This window comes from Zootoca vivipara, chromosome 14 (assembly GCF_963506605.1).
Source record: "Zootoca vivipara chromosome 14, rZooViv1.1, whole genome shotgun sequence".
Taxonomy (NCBI): domain Eukaryota; kingdom Metazoa; phylum Chordata; class Lepidosauria; order Squamata; family Lacertidae; genus Zootoca; species Zootoca vivipara.
This window is the reverse complement of record NC_083289.1, coordinates 44,556,843-44,577,108: the sequence shown is the minus strand read 5'-3', so window position 1 is coordinate 44,577,108 and position 20,266 is coordinate 44,556,843. Positions and strand designations below refer to the sequence as shown.

General features: G+C 45.0%; 1 protein-coding gene across 2 annotated transcripts in view; it reads left to right on the top strand.

Annotated features, from left to right (window-relative positions):
• Positions 1–2,197: 2,197 nt before the first annotated feature.
• USP22 (ubiquitin specific peptidase 22) overlaps positions 2,198–20,266 on the top strand; it is a 108,257-nt gene continuing 90,188 nt past the window's right edge. For both annotated transcript variants that reach the window (XM_035132102.2, XM_035132101.2), the window contains exon 1: positions 2,198–2,497. In XM_035132102.2, coding sequence (XP_034987993.1) covers positions 2,372–2,497 — 126 coding nt within the window. In that variant the 5' untranslated portion in view covers positions 2,198–2,371. The remainder of the gene's footprint in view (positions 2,498–20,266) is intronic.

Genomic DNA, 20,266 nt, shown 5'->3' with positions numbered 1-20,266 from the left:
GAACCGCTGACTTTTGTATGGCTGTCATCTAGTCTACTACACAAATTTAAGAGACTTGTCTGTTGCTCTGCTCACTTTTGCTTCTTACCTCACCCACCACTGGAATGTGGCCCTCAATTCAGCAAAAGTGAGCTTCATATGTTTTTATCATAGGGCTCCAAACACAAGTGACATCTTATTGATCACACCCCCAAACCCTCAACCCACTGGAGGCCCCAGGCAGGTACTACTAACTTTGTGCTAGTCCATGAAGGCATGCCATCATAAAATTGTGTTAAAAGTCTTTGAGATGCCTAAAATACTCTTTGCTGTTTGCTGCAATGCACTAAACACTCCTACCCCTGCGGAACAAGAACCCTGCTGTCTTCTTTATTAACTCCGAATGCTGTCCTGTATTTTATAGGCAAACACACACATATACACACACAGTATACAGAAACTATTGTATGGGAGGCATGGTTCAGGAGGGCGGAGTAACGGCTCTTCCCGCTACTGTCTATGTTCACACCACCCGAAGGAAATCGTTTAGATTTAACAAATGCAAGGCACAGCGCCAAGGGCAGGGAGGAAAGCTTCTACTCTTCCATTGCTCGTGTGAAGGAAGAGTTGCCCAGGAGAACGCAAAAACAGCACGTGGAGGGCCACTAGGGAGGCGGCAGCAAGGTCAGCTGGGTGGAGGAAACCCAATTGCCCAGCAGGGCTTGCTCCGGTGGGGCAGTGGCTGCACTGGTGTGTCGGCAAGCAGGGCTGAGGTTTGAATCTACAGAACCGGGGCCGGGCAAGAAGAAAACGGGGCATTTGACAAGGGCTAATTAAGCATCAGCCTCATCATCCAGCTCAGCTCCTCCCTCCTTGCAAGGAATCACTGGGGTAACAGAGAAGCTGCAAAGTTAAGCGGATATGACAGCAGCGGCGCTCTGCCTCCCCCCTCCCTCCCGCACATCCTGCCTGCAGCCTGGGGTGAAGGCGGCCCCTTTGCCCTGACACCGCTTCCCCAACCAATCCGCAACCCTGTGGTGTGAGAGCGGCGGGCAGCCCCGCCAATCCACAACCCCGCACCGCAGCATGTGCTCCTTCCCCCCCTTGCCCTCACCCCTCCTTTTCGGTTTCCCAACTTCCTTTGTCAATCAACGGGGCCCGAGGGTGGGACGGGCCCAGCCGAACCCGCCTTTTCTTTCCCTCGCCTCCTCCCGCTGTAAGGGAAGGCGGCGGCGGCCAATGGGAAACGGTATAGAGGAGGGACATAAGCTGACGGCTTCCAATAAGGCCGCACCCGCCGGGCCTCCTTGCGGTTCATGGGCGAAGCGCTGTTCTCTCTCTCTCTCCCTCTCTCTCGTTTTTCTCTCTCTCTCCCTCTCCCCCCCCCCGGCACCCCTGCTCCTTTCCCAGTTGGTTTGTCCCGCTACGGGCCTGGCGGGGCTTCGATTGAGTTCGCCGCGCTGATCTTTTGAGGAGAGGACCATTACACATAGCAGAAAAGGGGTGGGGGGCGAGAAAGGGAATGAGATGAGAGAGAGAGATTTAAAGAGACACGAACCCCGGCGAGCTCGCGAGGCTGACTGACTTGAGGGGGAACCGGAGGCGAAGAACACACCCCTCCGAGCCGGCCGCCCAGCAGCGGCACCCGCGCCCCTCGCTGCCGCCGCCGCCGCCAGGGCTTCCCTCTCTCTCTCCCTCTCCCTCGTCCCCCGCTCCTCCTTCTCCCGTGAGGCCTCCATGAGGTAGCGCGCGGCGGCGGCGGCAGGCAGCGAAGATTCTCCTCAGCCCGCCTCTCTCTCTCTGCCCTCATCTTTGTGGCGCTCTGCCTCCTCAGTGGCGTCGTCGGCGTCGGCGCTTTGTTCGGAGCAGCCGGGGGCGGGGCGGGGTTGAGGCGAAAGCGGCGGCGGCGGCGAGGAGGAGGCGGCGAAGGAGAAGAAGAGGCGCAGGAGGAGAGTGAAGAGGGAGGAAGAAGAGGTGGAATCCGGGGAGGAAGAGGAGCCGCTCCCCTCCCCCCTCCGCCTCACACCGCCCGCTCCCCTCCCCCTCCGCGCACCGCCACCACTGCAGTCGGCGGGGGCGGCGGAGGCCGCGCAGCAGCCCTGAGGGGGGTGGCGGCCCGCAGTCGCCCCCCTCAGCGACGAAGGAGCCAGCGAGCGGCGGACTGAGGAGATCCTTCCTTCCCCTCCCTATCGTCCCCACCACCCCAACAATATCCCTCCCGTCCCGGCTCCCCTTCCCGGTCTTCGCTCCCACCCAGCTCCGATTTGGGATTCCCCCGCCTCAACCTCCCCCCGCCCCCCCTCGTCTGCTGCTGCTGCTTCTTCCTGCTCCTCCCGCAGCCTAGCAGAAGCCGTGCCGGCGGGGCGGGCGGATTGATGTGGGGGGGTCTGACATGAGTCCGCCGGCCGCCGGGTGCTGCCATGTGACCGGCTTCAAGGTGGAGAACTGGAAGCAGAACCTGAGGGTGATCTACCAGTGCTTCGTGTGGAGCGGGTCGGCCGAGACCAGGAAGCGAAAGGTAAGGGGGAATAAGCGGGTTTGGGGTAGGTGGGGGTGGGTGGAAAGAGCGGCGGGCGCGCAAATGGCCATGCGAACCCCCAGCAGCAAAAGCGGGGCAGGCTCGGGACGGAGCGGTCCAGGCAGATTCTCCCTTTAATTCTCGGTTGCTGCGATTCCCCACTGGGGGGCAGGATTCCTCCCTCAACCCCCCTTCCCATTTCCAAAATATGCCTTTAGCTCTTCCCCCACGGGATCAGGGAGCTAGTCCCGCATCGCTTGTCAAAAAATTCTGCTCTTGCCTCCCGTGCCCCTAAACCCGCCTTTATTCAACCGTGGGGAGAGCAGGAGAAGGAAGGCTGATGGGGCTCCCGGCCCCCATACTTTGAGGCTTTGAAATACGGGGTTAGCCGAAGCAGCCGCCGCCTCCTTTCCTGTTGTGGGTGTCGGAGGGCGTGAGGGTTTCCCGGAATCGGACAACTGCAGAGCACGCCTGGGAAGGGGAGGGATAGAGCAGGAGGGAGGGAGAACCGAGAGCTTCCCAGACAGGGCAAAACAGCATGTCCGGCCTGCTTTTGTGCACATGTGGGCTCCCCCCCCCCCCGTGTGTGTGTGTGTGTGCGGGGTCGGGGAAGGCATTGCTGAAGTATTTTCTTCAGGCTGCCTCTCTCAACCGTGGGCTGTGTTTGACACGGAAATAGCTGCCTTTTAAAAAAGTTAAGTGGAGGAACACCGAAAAAGGGGGAAGTGGCTTTCTGTAATCCTTGCCCCCAGCGGGGGGCTCTATCGAGCTGAGTTATTGTAATGACGGATGGTTTGGAGGGGGTAGGAAAGGTGGGTGGGTGTAGGCTGCAGAAGGGAAGAGGAAGGGGTGGGGTTGGGGAGTGGGATGGGCGCCCTGAGGTTTGAGCAAGTTATTGGGGTAGAAGCTGTGACTGGACTTGGAGTTTCTAGGCAGGCAGAGGAAGGATATCCTGTTTCCAAGGACAGAGTAGGTGGAAACGATTCTGCACACCATTGATACATGTGATTATTATTATTTTTAAATATATCTTAAAAATCATATGGGACAGCATCTGAGTGTGTTAGAGGACCAAAGGTATATGTGAGGGAAAATGGAATTTATACACAGAGATAGGAAGTGCTTCGGTCACATTTAATTTCACTGCATAGTTAGTCTAGTGGGAATTCTAACTAAATATACACTGCGAAGAAAAACTATCTCTGTTGCTTTCCCGATAATTCAGTTCTGTAAACATTTCTATTCTTTCTTACATATGCTCCCCCTTCCTTCTTTCCTTTTCCACTAGTCTCCAACAGCTTTCTGAGTGGGCCTTACTCTTAGTACCTCATGTAGAGGTTGATGAAATCAAGTTTTGCAAACTGAGAAACAACACAATCAGTAAATCAATGGTACAAAACATATACAACTGGAAAATACATTTTTATAAATTCTAGATGTCAAGTCAGTGCCAAACATCTATGTGTCAGGAATGAGCAAATTTCAGATTCTGATGTGCTTGGATTAAATTTATTATGTCAGCTGAATATAGTGATTTATACCAGTGTTTATACAGTATGAGAGTGACTTGTGTTAGATTTGTGTAGTGTTATGTGGAGGACTATTTGAAGGGATATATGGGAAGGTTAGGTGGTTCCTGTTGCTGATTTGGTGTCAGTGATGCAGGCATTTCTCTTGGTTTGTTGATGCAAGAAGTATCTGTGGACCTGTTTTTTCGTGAAAATAACAGCTACTACAAGTGTGTGTTTCATACCTAATGATTACTTAGCTGTTTGTAGATTTTGCATTTTGGGAGTTTGTTGTTTTTATGCACCATTAGGCCCTAAAACCTGCCTGCAAATTACTGTACATATGCAGCAGAATGGGATAATAGTGTGGACAGTACCACTTCAGACTGCAGGTTTGTGTGGCAAGGGGGTAGTTTTGCATGCTCCCCAACACTTTCCTGCTGATAGAAAACTAGCATCACAGGGGAAAATATATTAGCCCACACCTTTTTGCTAGTACTTTTAAATAGGTAAAATTCATAATTTATATAGGTAAAATATGAATACAGTATTTGCTTGCATTCCAAAGGGCTACAGTTCTTCTATCAGTTTTTCTACCACTCATTGTGGTAGATTCAAATAATTGCATTTAGGATTGGGCCAGGCAATACTTCGTACCTTTTGGGATGGTTCAAAAGAATGAGTTTCTAAATCTTACTAAGTTTCTTGACACTAATAATTTTTAAAGTACTTTGACACTGTTGGAAGTAATACAATAATGGTTCTTGTATTACTTGTATTACATTAACAATCTTAATGGCTCTTTTAGATATCTTGCACAGTATTTAATTTGAGCCTTTTTCCTTTTAAAACTGTCATAATTTAATAATTTTCTTCATTTGTAAGCCTAGACACTAAAGCCAAACTTTTGGAATTTTGAGGAAGGTTGCCTTTTGTTGATTACACCCATAATTTCATCATGTGTGGTGGAGGGATACAATATGTACGCATTTGATGAAGAGGAAGCATTTTCTGCTCAAGTAGCCTGATAGCTAACCTGTTCTCTAGAAGGATGCTGCAGTGTTGGAGTCAGTAGATGTTTATTTTGGAGACCATTCTTCTTTGGAGAGACTTCTGCTGCTTTATTCTACTTGGTATGCAAAAATGGAAAGGAAAAATAGTGTAAATGGGTGTTGAGATGGTTGAACTCAGGCACTGAAGATTCAGTAATTAAAAACAGTCCTTGTCAAAGGAACACAAGCTTGCAAAATTGCATTTTACACTATGGTCTATCCAATAAATAACTGAAAGATTGTATCATTTGATTTTTCGATATCTGCTTCCCTGTTTTATTTCTGTTTTATTTATTTCTAGGCTTTGCATCTTAAAAATCCAGATATCAATATAAACTGCAGGGGGCAGAAATTGTCAATTTTTGCTTCCCTACTTGACTGCCAACATTGCTTATTGCCTTGGATTTTGAAAGGCTGTTCCTGTACTATGTTGCTACTTTTCCTTTCCATTATTCTCCCCTGCTGCCACCAGTTAATGCAGCTTTTGTCTTAAATTCTTAACTCATTTTTTTATTACCGAGAAAGAAGGCTGTTTTCCGCATTAATTTTTGTACTGCTGCAAGCTACTATGTCATAAAAACTACAATGTGTAGAATTTTTAACAATCTTCTTTGCAACACAAGAGTTGAGTGCAGGTGACACTCAACTTACACAGGGGTTACGTTCCAAGGATATTGTGTAAAGTCAAAATCGCATTTAGTCAAAACACATTAGGTGCTATAGTGGGTGGGATTGCCATAGTATTTTGTCTCTGACATCCACCCCCTTTTTAATTTTTAAAATTATTTTTGCCAAGCGCGTAAAACTGAATATTCACAAGTTAAAAGCACGTAAAGTGTTTGTAGCCTGAGTATCTGGAAACTGCTCAGTTCTCAATCAAGACAGTACGTTTCCGAGCACAGTTCAAAGTGTTGGTGCTGACCTTTAAAGCCCAAAATGGCCTCGGTCCAGTATACCTGAAGGAGCGTCTCCACCCCCATCTTTCTGCCCTGACACTGAGATCCAGTACCAAGGGCCTTCTGGCGGTTCCCTCGTTGCGAGAAGCTAAGTTGCAGGGAACCAGGCAGAGGACCTTCTCGGTGGTGGCGCCCGCCCTGTGGAACGCCCTCCCATCAGATGTCAAAGAGAAAAACAGCTACCAGATTTTTAGAAGACACCTGAAGGCAGCCCTGTTTAGGGAGGCTTTTAATGTTTAATAGATTGTTGTGTTTCATTTTTCTGTTGGAAGCCGCCCAGAGTGGCTGGGGAAACCCAGCCAGATGGGCGGGGTATAAATAATAAATTAGTATTATTATTTTATTTCATATGTGTTTGGGGCCAGTAATATTTAATTAGAAATTAACAAGAATTGCTAAGTGGACATTTGGTGTATGTAACATAGTAAGATTGGTATGATTTTACAAGTTTTAGAAGTGAAAGGATTGCCCAACTAAAAGCACACCACAGCTACTGTAGTTCAGTGGCCTGAATGTTAGATGAGCTATCATTAGAAAACCTGCAAGGCTTGCTTAGAAGCTGGGCCTGTTTCTTTTAACAACCCCTTTCTCAGACCTGTTGTGGCACTGCATCACCTTGGCTCTATGCAGAATTTAGATTTTTATTGACATTAGTATTGCACAGTTTAACTGCATATTATGAATATTATTTTGGATTATTTATGGTTATATCCTTATGAGACAAGAGTAGTAGTTCTGCTGCAGAGGTTGACTTGCATAAGCCAGAATAAATCATGGCTGTCGCTGGTATTTACTATAGGGCAATGTGCATAGCTAAACTGCTCTATAAAATGACATGAATATCAGCAGCTTTGTATATGTAGGCTAGGATTTTGATTTTACAACAGTAAAATACAGTTTTATATTAAATTATGCCAAACCTGAAATGGTTTCAAATGAAACTAATTGGTATGTGTACTGTTGTGCACATGGTTTATTCAGTAATTACTTAAAAATGACAAAAACTGGTTGAGTGCAGACCACAATTCTGAACGATTCTAAAGCGTTCATTTAAAATGGAAATAAGCCTTGCCTACCTTCAACAGAATTTGATTCTGCAGAAGCTATTATAACAATGGCTGTGTTCTTTTACCTACCCCTGTCCAAGAACACTCCTTTGCCACCATTGCTACTTCTTTATCATGTACATAATACACATGCATATACCGTGTTTCTCCTAAAATAAGACGGGCCTTAAAAATAAGCCATGGCAGGCTTTTCACGAGTAGAATAAATATAAGACATACCCCGAAAATAAGCCATACCGGGTAGTGTTGGGAGCAGGTCTGGATGGCACTTCCGTTATGGTAGAAAGAGGGAAAGGACGATGCCTGTCGGTGCAGCGCGAAGCCCTGACCCAGCAGGACCCAGAGAGAGGTGAAGCCCTGGGACCCGGCACGAGCCTCAATGCGCACCACGCGAAGCCCCAGCAGGAGCTTTGGCGCGCGCTGTGCGAAGCCGCAGGACCCGGGAGGACCTGGCAGCAGGCTCAGCGGGTGGCGCGCAGAGCCGCAGGACCTGGCAGGAGCCGGCAGCAGCTTCAGCCCCAGGACCCGGCAGCGGGCGGCGCACGAAGCCGCAGGACCCGGCAGCAGCCTCAGCCGGCTGCGTGAAGCCCGGGACCCGGCAGCAGCTGGCAGCAGCCTCAGCCGGCTGCGTGAAGCCTGGGACCCGGCGGCGGGCGAAGCTGGCAGGAGCTTCAGCCGTGCCGCATCGCGCGAAGCCGCAGGACCCGGCAGCAGCCTCAGCCGGCTGCGTGAAGCCCGGGACCTGGCGGCAGGCGGCGCGCGAAGCCGCAGCAGCCAGCAGCAGCCTCAGCCGCGCCGCGTGAAGCCCTGGGACCCGCGCGAAGCCGGCAGCAGCCTCAGCCACGCCACGTGAAGCCCTGGGACCTGGCAGCAGGCTCAGCGGGTGGCGCAAGAAAGCCCTGTACCATACTTAATAATGCTGTACCCTACTTAGGTCATAAAAAAATAAGACATCCCCTGAAAATAAGCCGTGGTGTGTTTTTTTGGAGGAAAAATTAATATAAGACGTGTCTTATTTTAGGAGAAACACGGTACTTGCTTCTTCTCTCACAATGCTCCACCTTCTTGCCTGAGTTCCAGCTATTTCCATGTTGCCTTTCTTTGTCTTTACTTGACAAGTGATTTTCACTGTAGCTGTATAGTCATGCTTAGCTGGTTGGTGGTGTGGGTATGATGGTATTCTATGCTTTTTAGGATTTCAGTCCTTTTTCCTCACGAGTGCAAGGGGTGGACCCACTTCCTCTCATGTGATTCCATCTTGAAATGTGTGAGGCAGCTGTATTATACATGCTTTCTTGTTAGATCTCACACACATACACACACCCGGGGGGGGGGGGAGAAACATACGTATGCAGGCAACTCCACATTTGCACGCGTTTGGCATTCGTGCAACTGCTGACGTGTGTACCATTTTTCACACCAGAAGGGGGTGGGATGGGCTTATGTATGTCCCATGAACGTGCATGGTGCCTCGGAATGCAAGTCCTGCATAAAAGGGGAGTTGCCTGTATATAATTGTTTTATTGTTGAATTTGGCTAGGCTTTACAGTTCACAATAATGTTAAAAATCTGACTAGTTGTAGTCAAGAACAGGAAACTAACAGGTTCAGTTTTGTTGTAAGCGCAGTAGGAATGTAATTTTGGGGGGTGAGGGAAATATTTGGTCAAGTGGTAGGTATCTGATGGTTTGCGAGTTTACTGGAAAGGAAGTGAATTGGCATCAAAGTTTAATAAGATGGTTAATATATTCTGAATCCTCAAATCTCGCATTGGAAATTTATTTTCTACCAGTGCAGATTTTTGAGGCTCACGTTGCTGTTGGTACATCTTCATATCTTAAGGATTCTGAAGACTTGTTTCTGAATCGCTTTGTTATCAGAAGAGTGAGGTAAATAGAACTGACTGGGAATGAGCAAGTTGAGTTGTCAAATCTGCCTATAACTTGCAGGACATGTCTGTTTTAATTCTGGAATGGGTGGTGAGTTTTGGTAATCTGCTTATGACAGATGTGACACTCACCCTGATAGTGTAAAGAACTAATTCCTGGGGAGGCTTATTGTGTGCTTTATACTTTCAGCACTGCAGGATGTTTTGGTTTCTTGTATTTCTGTAGCTGATGAAAAATAAGGTTAAAATGCCAGTTGATTGTTTACCTATTATTTGATTGAGCATCTGACAACTGTCAAATACAGTGGTACCTCGGGTTACAGACTTAATTGGTTCCGGAGGTCCGTTCTTAACCTGAGATACCACTTTAGCTAATGGGGCCTCCCACTGCTGCCATGCCGCCGGTGCGCGATTTCGGTTCTCATCCTGGGGCAAAGTTTGTAACCCAAGGTTTTTGTAACCCGAGGTACCACTGTACCTGTATGGAGGTAGCAGCCTACCTTTTTTTAGTTGCATCATACTCTTGTCTGATAGTAAAGGCATAAACAAGTGCTCTTTTTTCCTTTGTGAAAGTTTTATTCAGGAACAGGTATCGTTTTTTAAAAGCTCTTAACTTCTACCTCAAATGTTCTGTCTCTCTGTGGTTAGCTTTCATTTTAAACAACATTTTTGATTGTCCACGGATTGCAATCCTTTTTAGACCCACTTGGATTTTAAGAGTGCCCTGGATACTCCTGGGTCTGGTTGTTTCTCGCGCCCTTTCCCAACAGGGAAAAAGAGAATGCACACACCCTATTTGCTTTTCCATGAGTATGGGTAAAAAACTTGTTCCAGTAGAATTTTCCTCTTTCCTCTTGAATTTGCATGGTTTTAAACAGAATCTCCAAACACTACCATCAAATTAAAGCTTACATGTTTGCACTGCATAGTAAAAAATAAAAACACAGAAGATCTGAATGGATTTTCATGAATTTTACATAGGATGACAACAGAACCTCCAACAAATTACAGATCACATCTGTGCCCACAGAGGTGACATGATTTGGTGATGGTATTAAAGAGAGCCCTTGTAAAAATTGTGAGGATTCATAAGGATCTGTTTCTCTAATCTATGTTTTTGCACCATGGCAGTGCTGGAAAGCATAATATCCATGATTTTCAATGGAGATAGACGTGACCTGTGATTGGATACAGGGGGAGGGGTGGGAACTTGTGGAAAATTATGCATTTTCAATAGGATCAGTTTTATTAGATTTGATGTGTACTCTCTCACTCACCATCTTTCTCTGTTCTTTGATACTTCACTCTCTTGACTTCTACTCCAATCCACTTTTGGCCTTCTTGCTTCATTTTTTTCCCTTCCTCCACTCCTACTTCTTTCACTTTCCCCCATTTACTCAGGTACTGATCTGAGCCTTGAAATGAACTGAAGAAGTGAGAAAGAGAATCATTGTTCTGCACCTTCATCTCCATGTGCTTTTCAGGGATGGAAATGGGGAAGTAACCACGCTTTGTACCTCAATATGGAGGTAAAAGTAATGGAGAGAGAATTAGAGGCTTAATGGGCACTAGGGGAAGTCCTCAAGGGTCCATGGTGTACAAACTTTGGCAACTCCATGTTTAGACTAACACACGACTTCTGAATGAAAGCCAAGAAGAACTATTTGATTCTTGAATATTGTTGGCATTCAACTGTACAGTGGTACCTCGGGTTACAAATGCTTTGGGTTACAAACTCCGCTAACCCAGTAGTAGTACCTCAGGTTGAGAACTTTGCCCCAGGATGAGAACGGAAATTGCACGCCGGTGGCATGGCGGCAGCGGGAGGCCCCATTAGCGAAAGTGTGCCTTCAGATTTCTCCTGGGGGAAAATGTGGCTTCATAAATCATGTAAGCCAGGGGTCAGCTAACGTTTTCAGCAGGGGGCCGGTCCACTGTCCCTCAGACCTTGTGGGGGGCCGGGCTATAATTTGGGGGGGAAATTAAAATGAAAGAATTCCTATGCCCCAGAAATAACCCAGAGATGCATTTTAAATAAAAGGACACATTCTACTCATGTAAAAAACCACTGATTCCCGTACCATCCGCTGGCTGGATTTAGAAGGCGATTGGGCCGGATCTGGCCCCCGGGCCTTAGTTTGCCTACCCATGATGTAGGCTATACTATGCTTTGTTTCTGGATCCCTAGTCTTACAATCTATATACAGTGGTACCTCGGAAGTCAAAAGGAATCTGTTCTGGAAGTCCGCTCGACTCACTTCCGGGTTTGCGGCATTCAAGAGCCGAAACGTTCGACTTGCAAGGCATTCATCAACCAAGGTACAACTGTATTGGTATTCTCACTGCACATACCTACCTTGAGGATAATAATAATTTATTATTTTTCCCCAGCCACTCTGGGCGGCTTCCAACAAAATATTAAAATACAGAAATCCATCAAACATTAAAAGCTTCCCTAAGCCTTGAGATGCCTTCTAAAGGTCTGGTAATTGTTATTCTCTTTGACCTCTGGTGGGAGGGTATTCCACAGGGTGGGTGCCACTACCGAGAAGGCCCTCTGCCTGGTTCCCTGTAACTTGGCTTCTTGTAGCGAGGGAACCGCCAGAAGGCCCTCGGTGCTGGACCTCAGTGTCCAGGCAGAACAATGGGGGAGGAGACGCTCCTTCAGGTATACCGGACCGAGGCCGTTTAAGGCTTTAAAGGTCAGCACCAACACTTTGAATTGTGCTCGGAAACATACTGGGAGCCAATGTAGGTCTTTCAGGACCGGTGTTATGTGGTCTCGGCGGCTGCTCCCAGTCACCAGTCTAGCTGCCGCATTCTGGGTTAGTTGTAGTTTCCAGGTCACCTTCAAAGGTAGCCCCACGTAGAACGCATTGCAGTAGTCCAAGCGGGAGATAACTAGAGCATGCACCACTCTGGCGAGACAGTCTGCGGGCAGGTAGGGTCTCAGCCTGCATACCAGATGGAGCTGATAAACAGCTGCCCTGGACACAGAATTGACCTGCGCCTCCATGGACAGCTGTGAGTCCAAAATGACTCCCAGGCTGCGCACCTGGTCCTTCAGGGGCACAGTTACCCCATTCAGGACCAGGAAGTCCTCCAAACCTGCCCGCCTCCTGTCCCCCACAAACAGTACTTCTGTCTTGTCGGGATTCAACCTCAATGTATCACCCACTCTTATTCTTTGCTGTCTACTTAAAAAATAATCTGTGAAATCTTAGCACATTAAATTTAGGGTGAAATCCAATGCTACTCTCACTCAGAGTAGGCTCCTTGAAATTAATGCAGGCGTCGGCAAGGTTATCCAGCCAAGGGCTGGATTGTTCCCATGGACGTCATCCATGGGCTGGACGGGCGCAGCACGAAACCGGAAATGGTGTCTGCGCATGTCCGCAGTGCCGGAAATTGCGCCTGTTCAGAAGCGATTTTCGCCATCTGGGCATGTGCAGATGCGATTTCTGGCGCCGCTCAGCAAGTCCCCATGCTGCGGCGGTTTAGCGCAGCGTGCGGGGGACCCGCTGAGCAGGCGGCTCGGTAAACGGGCGGCCCGTGGGCTGGATAAATGGCCTTCGTGGGCCGCATCCGGCCCATGGGCCGGAGGTTGCTGACCCTGAATTAATGGATATGGCTTACTTAGGTCCATTGATTTCAATGAATCTGTTCTGAGTAGAGCTAAGCTACTACCCTTAATGTTTAACTTATAAATGTTGTTTGGACATCTAGTCATAATAAATTCAGATCCATGATATATTCGGCTGTTACTTCTTCCAATAGTGAAGTTTGTAGAAGTACAACCCCCCCCCCTTTTAAAATTTAGGAGCGCTCTCTAAATTAATTTAGGATTAATTTGCCTTTCTTTTAATCTCCTTTTGCTTGTAAGAGCAGGGCCACCCAAAATGAATTAGTAGAAGGAAAAATTACATAAGTAAATATGAGTGATAGGTACATAATTTAATTCCTTTGTTTTATTTTATTAAATAGGGAAATATACTTGGATTGCATTTTTATACTCTTTTAAAAGGAAAAGAATTTTCTTGAATTTAGTCTGATAGGAATAGTTCTAGTTGAAGTTCTCCCGCAGTTACTTGAGGATTTTCTTTATATTTGATATTGTTATTTGAACAAATAAAGAGAAATTAGAATTTTGATGGCTAAAGTGGAAGGTTTAGCTCTGCATAGATGTGGCTTGAAATGTACTTTTTGTCTTGTTAGTATTTGTGTGTGACATGCTGTAGGGCTACCGGTAAACAATATATATTTCATTTGGAAAGAGAAAAAGATTAGGAACAAACAGGGACTGCTTCTTTCCTATTCCACTAATGTTTCTGTTAGATCCTTTCATTTGTGACAATGGGGTACAGTCCTGCTAGCTGCCACTTATTCCTCTTTAAGCAACAAAGGAGAACACTCCAGAGGTATGAGAAATAGTCTGTCAATTGTTATGAGAGGCCTGGAGAGGAACACTTAAAATGCTAAAATGTGTTCCATAATTAACCACATTAAAGTCTAGAATCATTGTGATGCTATTGCTGTGAACATTTCCTGGATACTGGTTTCCTTCCAGGGTGTCTCACTTTAAAATAAAATAAATAAGAGAATGAATGTCAAAAGAAACAAAATTAAGCTATGTTTGTACACTAACATAGGCAGTACAAATTACTTTGGAAGACACCCTTCTAATTTTAGCCCTGATTGTCTGCTTCATTTCCTATTTAAAAGTATGTTTTAAAATGTCGGTATATAAATGATAGCTTCCTTGTTCAATGACTTGTATATGCAAATGTACCAATTATATGACTGCCGGATATGTAAGTATTTTCATACTAAAATTTATTGATGAGATTTTGTCCAGGGTCATGAGTCAGTGACTATAATGAGAGAACTGATTGTCCAGCAGTCATGGTAGTTGTAGAGTGCAAGTGTGTCTGTACAACATGCGTTCCTTAGGTACCATTGGAAGGATGGAGACCCTAGTGGAAGGGGTCAAGAGATGAGAGAAGCAAAATCAATGGTTACTAAGAAGAATAAATGATAAGAAATATGTAGTCAGGATCCAAAGAACCATGTAGCTAGTTTTATGTGGCCAAGTGGCTCTTTGACTTGTACAGCAGCTCCTATGCTATATAGTGAATCTGAAGCAGCTTCAAAAGCAGTTTGTGTTGTCACAGGAATGACGAGATCTGGTAGCTTATAGGCCAGATATATCATACAAAGTGACTTTATTTGACACACACCCCACTGGAAGCCTTTCACATTCTTAGCAATATGTGGTAAATAATGAATTTAACTTTCAAAAGGGTTGTGTGTGTTTGGTTCCACACATTAATGTTGGCATCCCTCTTTAGCATGCATGAGGCTTTGTCACAGCTAATGTCCATGTGCTCCGTTATAGCTGCTGTTGTATCACTGTCTTCGCTGTGGCATGCATCAAGGTGGGGAAAAGAAGTCAGGTTGTATGGCAACATATATTTCTTGGTTACTGGGTTGCAATCTGGAAAGTAGAGTGGTTCTTGTTAATTGTAAATGTTGGCTGTACATTTAGCATAATGTTTCACGGTTCAAAGAAATGAGAAAATCCTGCTATGTGTGCATGAACCATTGGGCATGCCTGAAGTAGTTTTAACTTTATAACTAAGAGTTTTATCCCAGTTTCCTCCAAGGAGCTCAGGATGGTGTACACCTGATCACCACCTTTGGCAGGGGGTTGCTGGCTAGTGTGAAGTATCTCAGAAGCTGGACAAAGTAAGACAACGGATCAGAAAATGGCTAGTTGCTGAACCTGTTCAGCATTGATCCCCATCTCCAATATGAAGAAGCAAAAGGAAAGACATTCATGGCAGTGCACTTCTTTTTAAAGTTTCATGTCTGAGAGCATGTTACAGTGATCACAAGCTTATGGGGAACTGCATTCCTTGACATGGAGGTTCTGAATATGCATTCCTTGACATGGAGGTTCTGAACAACTGATTCATAGAATAAGCATGGCAATTAGTAAATGTCGGGATTAGTGATCTGTATTTCACCCCCGTTGGTCAGTGATATTACTGAGTTACAATCACTTCAATGTATACATCTGCAGCAATTGTAAAGTAGTAAAAGGGGATAAGAGAATTGGAATATGTATATCACATAACACAGGCATGTCCAACAGGTAGATTGTGATCTACTGGTAGATCACTGGACGTCTGTGGTAGATCACCGGTAGATCAGTGGCTCCCCCCCCCCAAAGAAGCTAAAAAACTTTGGCTTCCCTAAAAAAAGCTCAACATCTTTGCCCTGCACCCCTAAAATGACCTGAACCACCCAAAACAAAGCTTTCCATCCTAAAAAAAGCTCAATGTCGCTTTTCTCTTCCCCAAAGAAGTTCAACAACTTTTACGTGAACCCCCCAAAACAGGATTCCTTCCTAAAAAAACTCAACAACTTTGACCTGAACCCACAAAAAGGGGGTAGATCACTGCCAGTTTTTTAAACTCTGTGAGTAGATCACAGTCACTTGGAAGTTGGCCACCCCTGACATAACACATCTGCATTGGTCCTGAGCCAGTCAGATCTACACCTAAAAAAAATTAAAGCTGTATGATTCATTAATTCAAATAGCACATTCATGGCTCAGTCTAGGCATATTTTTATCTGTTTCCATGTACAAGTAAATGTGCTGTAATTCTGATGAATTGATTTGCTTCTGGCAATTTGAAAGGTGACTTGAGTAATGTGTAACTACTGCTCGCAGTGCAGTTCCCCTTAGCTATGTCCTGTACCAATAATTAAATATTTGCTCCCATTAAAGGACAGACATTAGTCCACAACCAAGCTTTGCTTTGAGTTCACATAGAATATTTTGTTGATAAATGTGAACTTGTGAATTTTATTAATCAACATTAATCAACATTCTATTTCAGTTTGGTTGCCTTGCCTGTGGTTTAATGGTGTTTGAAATTAACATGCCTCTGTCTAGGAATCTTGAGAATCATCAGTGATGTCAGTTCAGTTTTCAGAAACATTTCCCAGAAGTTACAGTAATATGTGAAGATTTTGAGATGTGGCATATCAAAGGTATCAGTCTCAAGAGTAGTTGGTACTCTTATTCAGGCCAGAATAAAGTAGATACTATGTACTTTCTAGTATAAAAAGTTGAGAATTAAAGACTATCCTTACGACCTTGAGGAAACTCAAGGTCTCCCTAATTCAGTCCTTGGCATTGCAACATTTCTGTTTCATCCCCATTGTTTACCTAGTTGCTACTTAAAATATATCTTCAGTGGATGAGATTGCTAGGCAACCTGTTACATTGGCCAGTTCTGAAAGCGGTTACTAATAATTTATATTAAATCTACTTTTCTGTATACTCACTGGGGCCACTGATAGTACCAGCAAACATTGATCTTCATGGCAGCCTTTTAAATAATTGAAGATCAGATTTCTCATCTCCCCCTGCCATCTCAAACTGCTTCTTTTGTGTGCCAAACCTACTTGGTTGCATCTACTTAGGTATATCATTTGTCCAGCATTCTATAGACTCTTTAATCAACCTCTTTGCTCCTCTGAATCTTCCCAATCTCTTTCTTGATGTGGTATCAAAAAAAAGCATGTACAGTATATAGCCTGTATATCAGGAATATTGTGAATTCTTTTCATTTTCAGAGTACTGCTTCCTTTGTTGCGAGCTACACTGTTTAGTCCAGTCACTGTAGCACAACCTTGCATCTAGAATACCTGATTCATTGTTTGTGGACTGTAGTACCATTATGAAAATGACTAGTAAGCTAAATTGCTGGCTTGCCATGCAGTACTCATAAATTCCTTCTTGGGCCTTTTGTAGCGTTTTCCTCAGGTGTTTATATTTTGAAGGAAAAAACCCAAAAAACAAAGACTATAACAAAGAACATGCAAAGCTACATAGATGTGCTTTATGTATATTGTATAGAAAAGGAGAATGTCAAAACTTAGGAATATTCTTTTAGTAGAAATATGCACTCTGGAAGCAGATGCTGTACAAGTAAGCAGTGTTTGAAATTAGCCAGGTACCAGTTGCGTTTTGTGACTGGCATGGTTCCAATTGTGATTTTTTTTGTGATGGTTCCAATTGTGATTTTTATTTTTGCTGTGGGGCTGCCCGGTCTGGTAGCAGGGCAGGGGGAAAAAGGTGCTTGGACATTTTGTTTTGGCACCCACAACCCAGGTCCCAGGAGCCACATGGCTCCTAGCATTCCTGTCCCACTTTCTAACATTGCTTTTTGGTTCTTTCAGTGTTATGATAGCAATATGTGAAGATGAGACATAATTAAACGACATTCACAGTAGCTACTACAGTATTGATCTTTAGAGGAATATATGTATGTGTATATGAATATATATACATGTACATATAGACACACATGAGTGTGTGCGTGTGTGGAGAGAGAGAGAGAGAGAAAGAGAAACAGAGAAAGAATGCCTCCTTTGTGTTTGTTATTTTTATGCTTCAGGGCAACTGGAAAAGGCGGGGGAAGAGACCTAGTGAAGTCTGTTGCTCTCAGATATTTATTATCTAGGGGAACCTGTAAACCTTTGCTTGATACCAATTTGTCTGTTCCAGTCTTACCCTGAAAGTGAAATTATATTAGACAAGCTAGAAAAAAATATTTCAAATCCTAGGTGCCTGCATGTTCATTCCTGCCATGGTGTTCCTTCGTTACAAATACTTACTGCTTGCATGCTTAGGACTGCATTCACCATTAGTTAGAATTTGAGTAGACCTATTGGAATTAATGGATACGACCAACTTAAGTACACTAATTTCAGTGGGTCTACTTTGAGTAGAAATTAGTTTGGCTACAACCCTTAGTGTAGATCTGCAAATTGGAAAATTACTGCATTTGTTATACAGTACTTCACAATTACTGCCAAGGGCTAAGATAATGGATGTCAAGGAAGAAAATTGCAGGAGGCAGGAGTGACTAAGGGTTGTTTGGAGGAGGCTACAGGCTACAGAAACTACACTTGGTGATTTGATGTTGAACCTTCAGTGCTCATTGCTTATGCATTTGACAACTTTTCCCTCATATTGCTGCAGAGAAACTCTTTTTGAACAAGGATAGTCCCTCTTAAGCATGGTTTAGGTTCTCTAGCTTCTAGAATACATTAGGACCTTGTTGTTGCTCTTCAGATTTAACAGGGAAAATGGTAAGTGTACTTTACTGTCTTGCTTAGTTCTCACCCCAATTCTGGATATAAATAATTACTATTCATGATACAGTGGTACCTCGCTAGACGAACGCCTCGTGCAATGAAAAAATTGCAAGACAAAAACGTTTTTGCGATTTTTTGGCAGACTCGCTAGACGAAGTTTTTTATGGCCATGCCATAGAAAACTTCGCAAGACGAACCAGGGCGTCTCGAGGAGGAGAAAGTCAGACTGAGCCTCCTCTGGGGAGCCTGCCTGCCTCGCGCTTCCGCCACCGCCATCACCCAGCTTCCGCAGGGAATGGTGTTTGGCGATTGGCGCCGCTGCACCGAAATGGCCGCTGGCAGCCGAGCAGCAGCCGGATCCCCCCTCACTCACCTTAAGTCGCTGTGCACGGGAGAGCTGCGCGCAAACAGGAGAGGCCAACCAGACAGCCTGTCTGCCTGTGCGCGAATGGGCTGTCTGTCTGGTTGGGTGTGAGGGTCCGGCTGCTGGGGAAGGAGGGAGGGAGCCTCTCCCTGGCCCTCCTCCTGCTTCCCCCCTCCCCAGAGCCTTTAAAACTTCCGGCTGTTGCAGGTGAGTTGGCGACTTTTTTGCGCTCCCCCCCCCCCATAGGAACGCATTAATTAAATTTCGCAAGACGAAATTTTCACAATACGAAATGACTCTTGGAACAAATTTATTTTGTCTTGCGAGGTACCACTGTACTAGTGGAACCTCTTTTGTCTTCTTTTTAAACTATGCTAGTATGTATTTACTTCCTAGTTTTGAAGCACCCACTTCTGATATTTGCTTTGCCAAAGCAGTGTTGCTGTTGTAGAAAGGAACAGCCGGAAGGCTGCTGGACATTCTGTAAGCTGGCAATGACTCCAAGTAGACTGTCTGCCAGGCAAGGAAAGCCTGGTGCACAGCCATGCTCTGGCAGTAACCAACACTTTAATCCCCTGCCTTGTTCAGGGCAGTGAGGTTAGACCAGCCAGCAGAGTTGGTTCTATGCCACATGGCAGAGTCATTCTGTAACTGTTCATGCTGCTGGTCTTGTCGCTTTGTGCTTCCACAGCCATACAAGCGTGCCAAATTGAACTCTTCTGTCTAGTAGTCCTTTCTACAACATGATGTTTTAAACATTATTGCCTAACATAGAAAGGTGAATCTGTATGTGTAAGCATGGATTAATAACACACACAACTGATGGCATGAATAGGACCTGTTTAAGACTTGGCAAAGATTAACTGTTTCAGCTATGCTCCCAAAAGCAAAGGGGATCTCTTTTCACTTAAAGGCGATCAATCCCTCTGTTGGTACTCCTTGATGGGATGGTTTATTTCCTGACTGTTTTAGAATTGGCTTCCTTAGATGGTCTAAATCGGGCACCCCCAAACTTTGGCCCTCCAGATGTTTTGGACTACAATTCCCATCTTCCCCCGACCACTGGTCCTGTTAGCTAGGATATCATGGGAGTTGTAGGCCAAAACATCTGGAGGGCCGCAGTTTGGGGATGCCTGGTCTAAATACTAGTTCTAGACTCCAGAATGCTTCCCTTTTCAAACCTTAAGCATGCTGGTGGTTTTATTACCTACCCTTCTCCTACAGTTACAAAAAATACAATCACAAAAATAAGATTATGCTTCGGCTGAAACCTTGTCATTTGAGGTACAGATGGGTGGAATATAAATAATTATTATTATTTATTATAAATGTATTTTGTATACCATTTCTCAAGGTGGCCTGACCATTTGAACAACTATTCCACCATACCTCTTTTCTTCTAGCATAGAAATTTCTTCTTTTGCCTTGGAACTGTTGGATTGTAGCTCCTGCACCCAAATATATTCTCCTGCACCCCAGTCATGACCAGATTAGAAATCACACACCCCTGCTCAAATACAATAGGTTTACTTCTAAAGAATATATGAGGGATAGTCGTACTACCGTGTTTTCCCCAAAATAAGACACCGTCTTATATTTATTTTTCCTAAAAAAAAACAAAAACACAGTGGCTTATTTTCAGGGGATGTCTTATTTTTTTTATTAAGTATGCTACAAGGTTAAACTGCCTATCACTATGGCTTATTTTCGGGGTATGGCTTATTTTCGGAGAAACACGGTAGATTTATAGTGAACATAGCT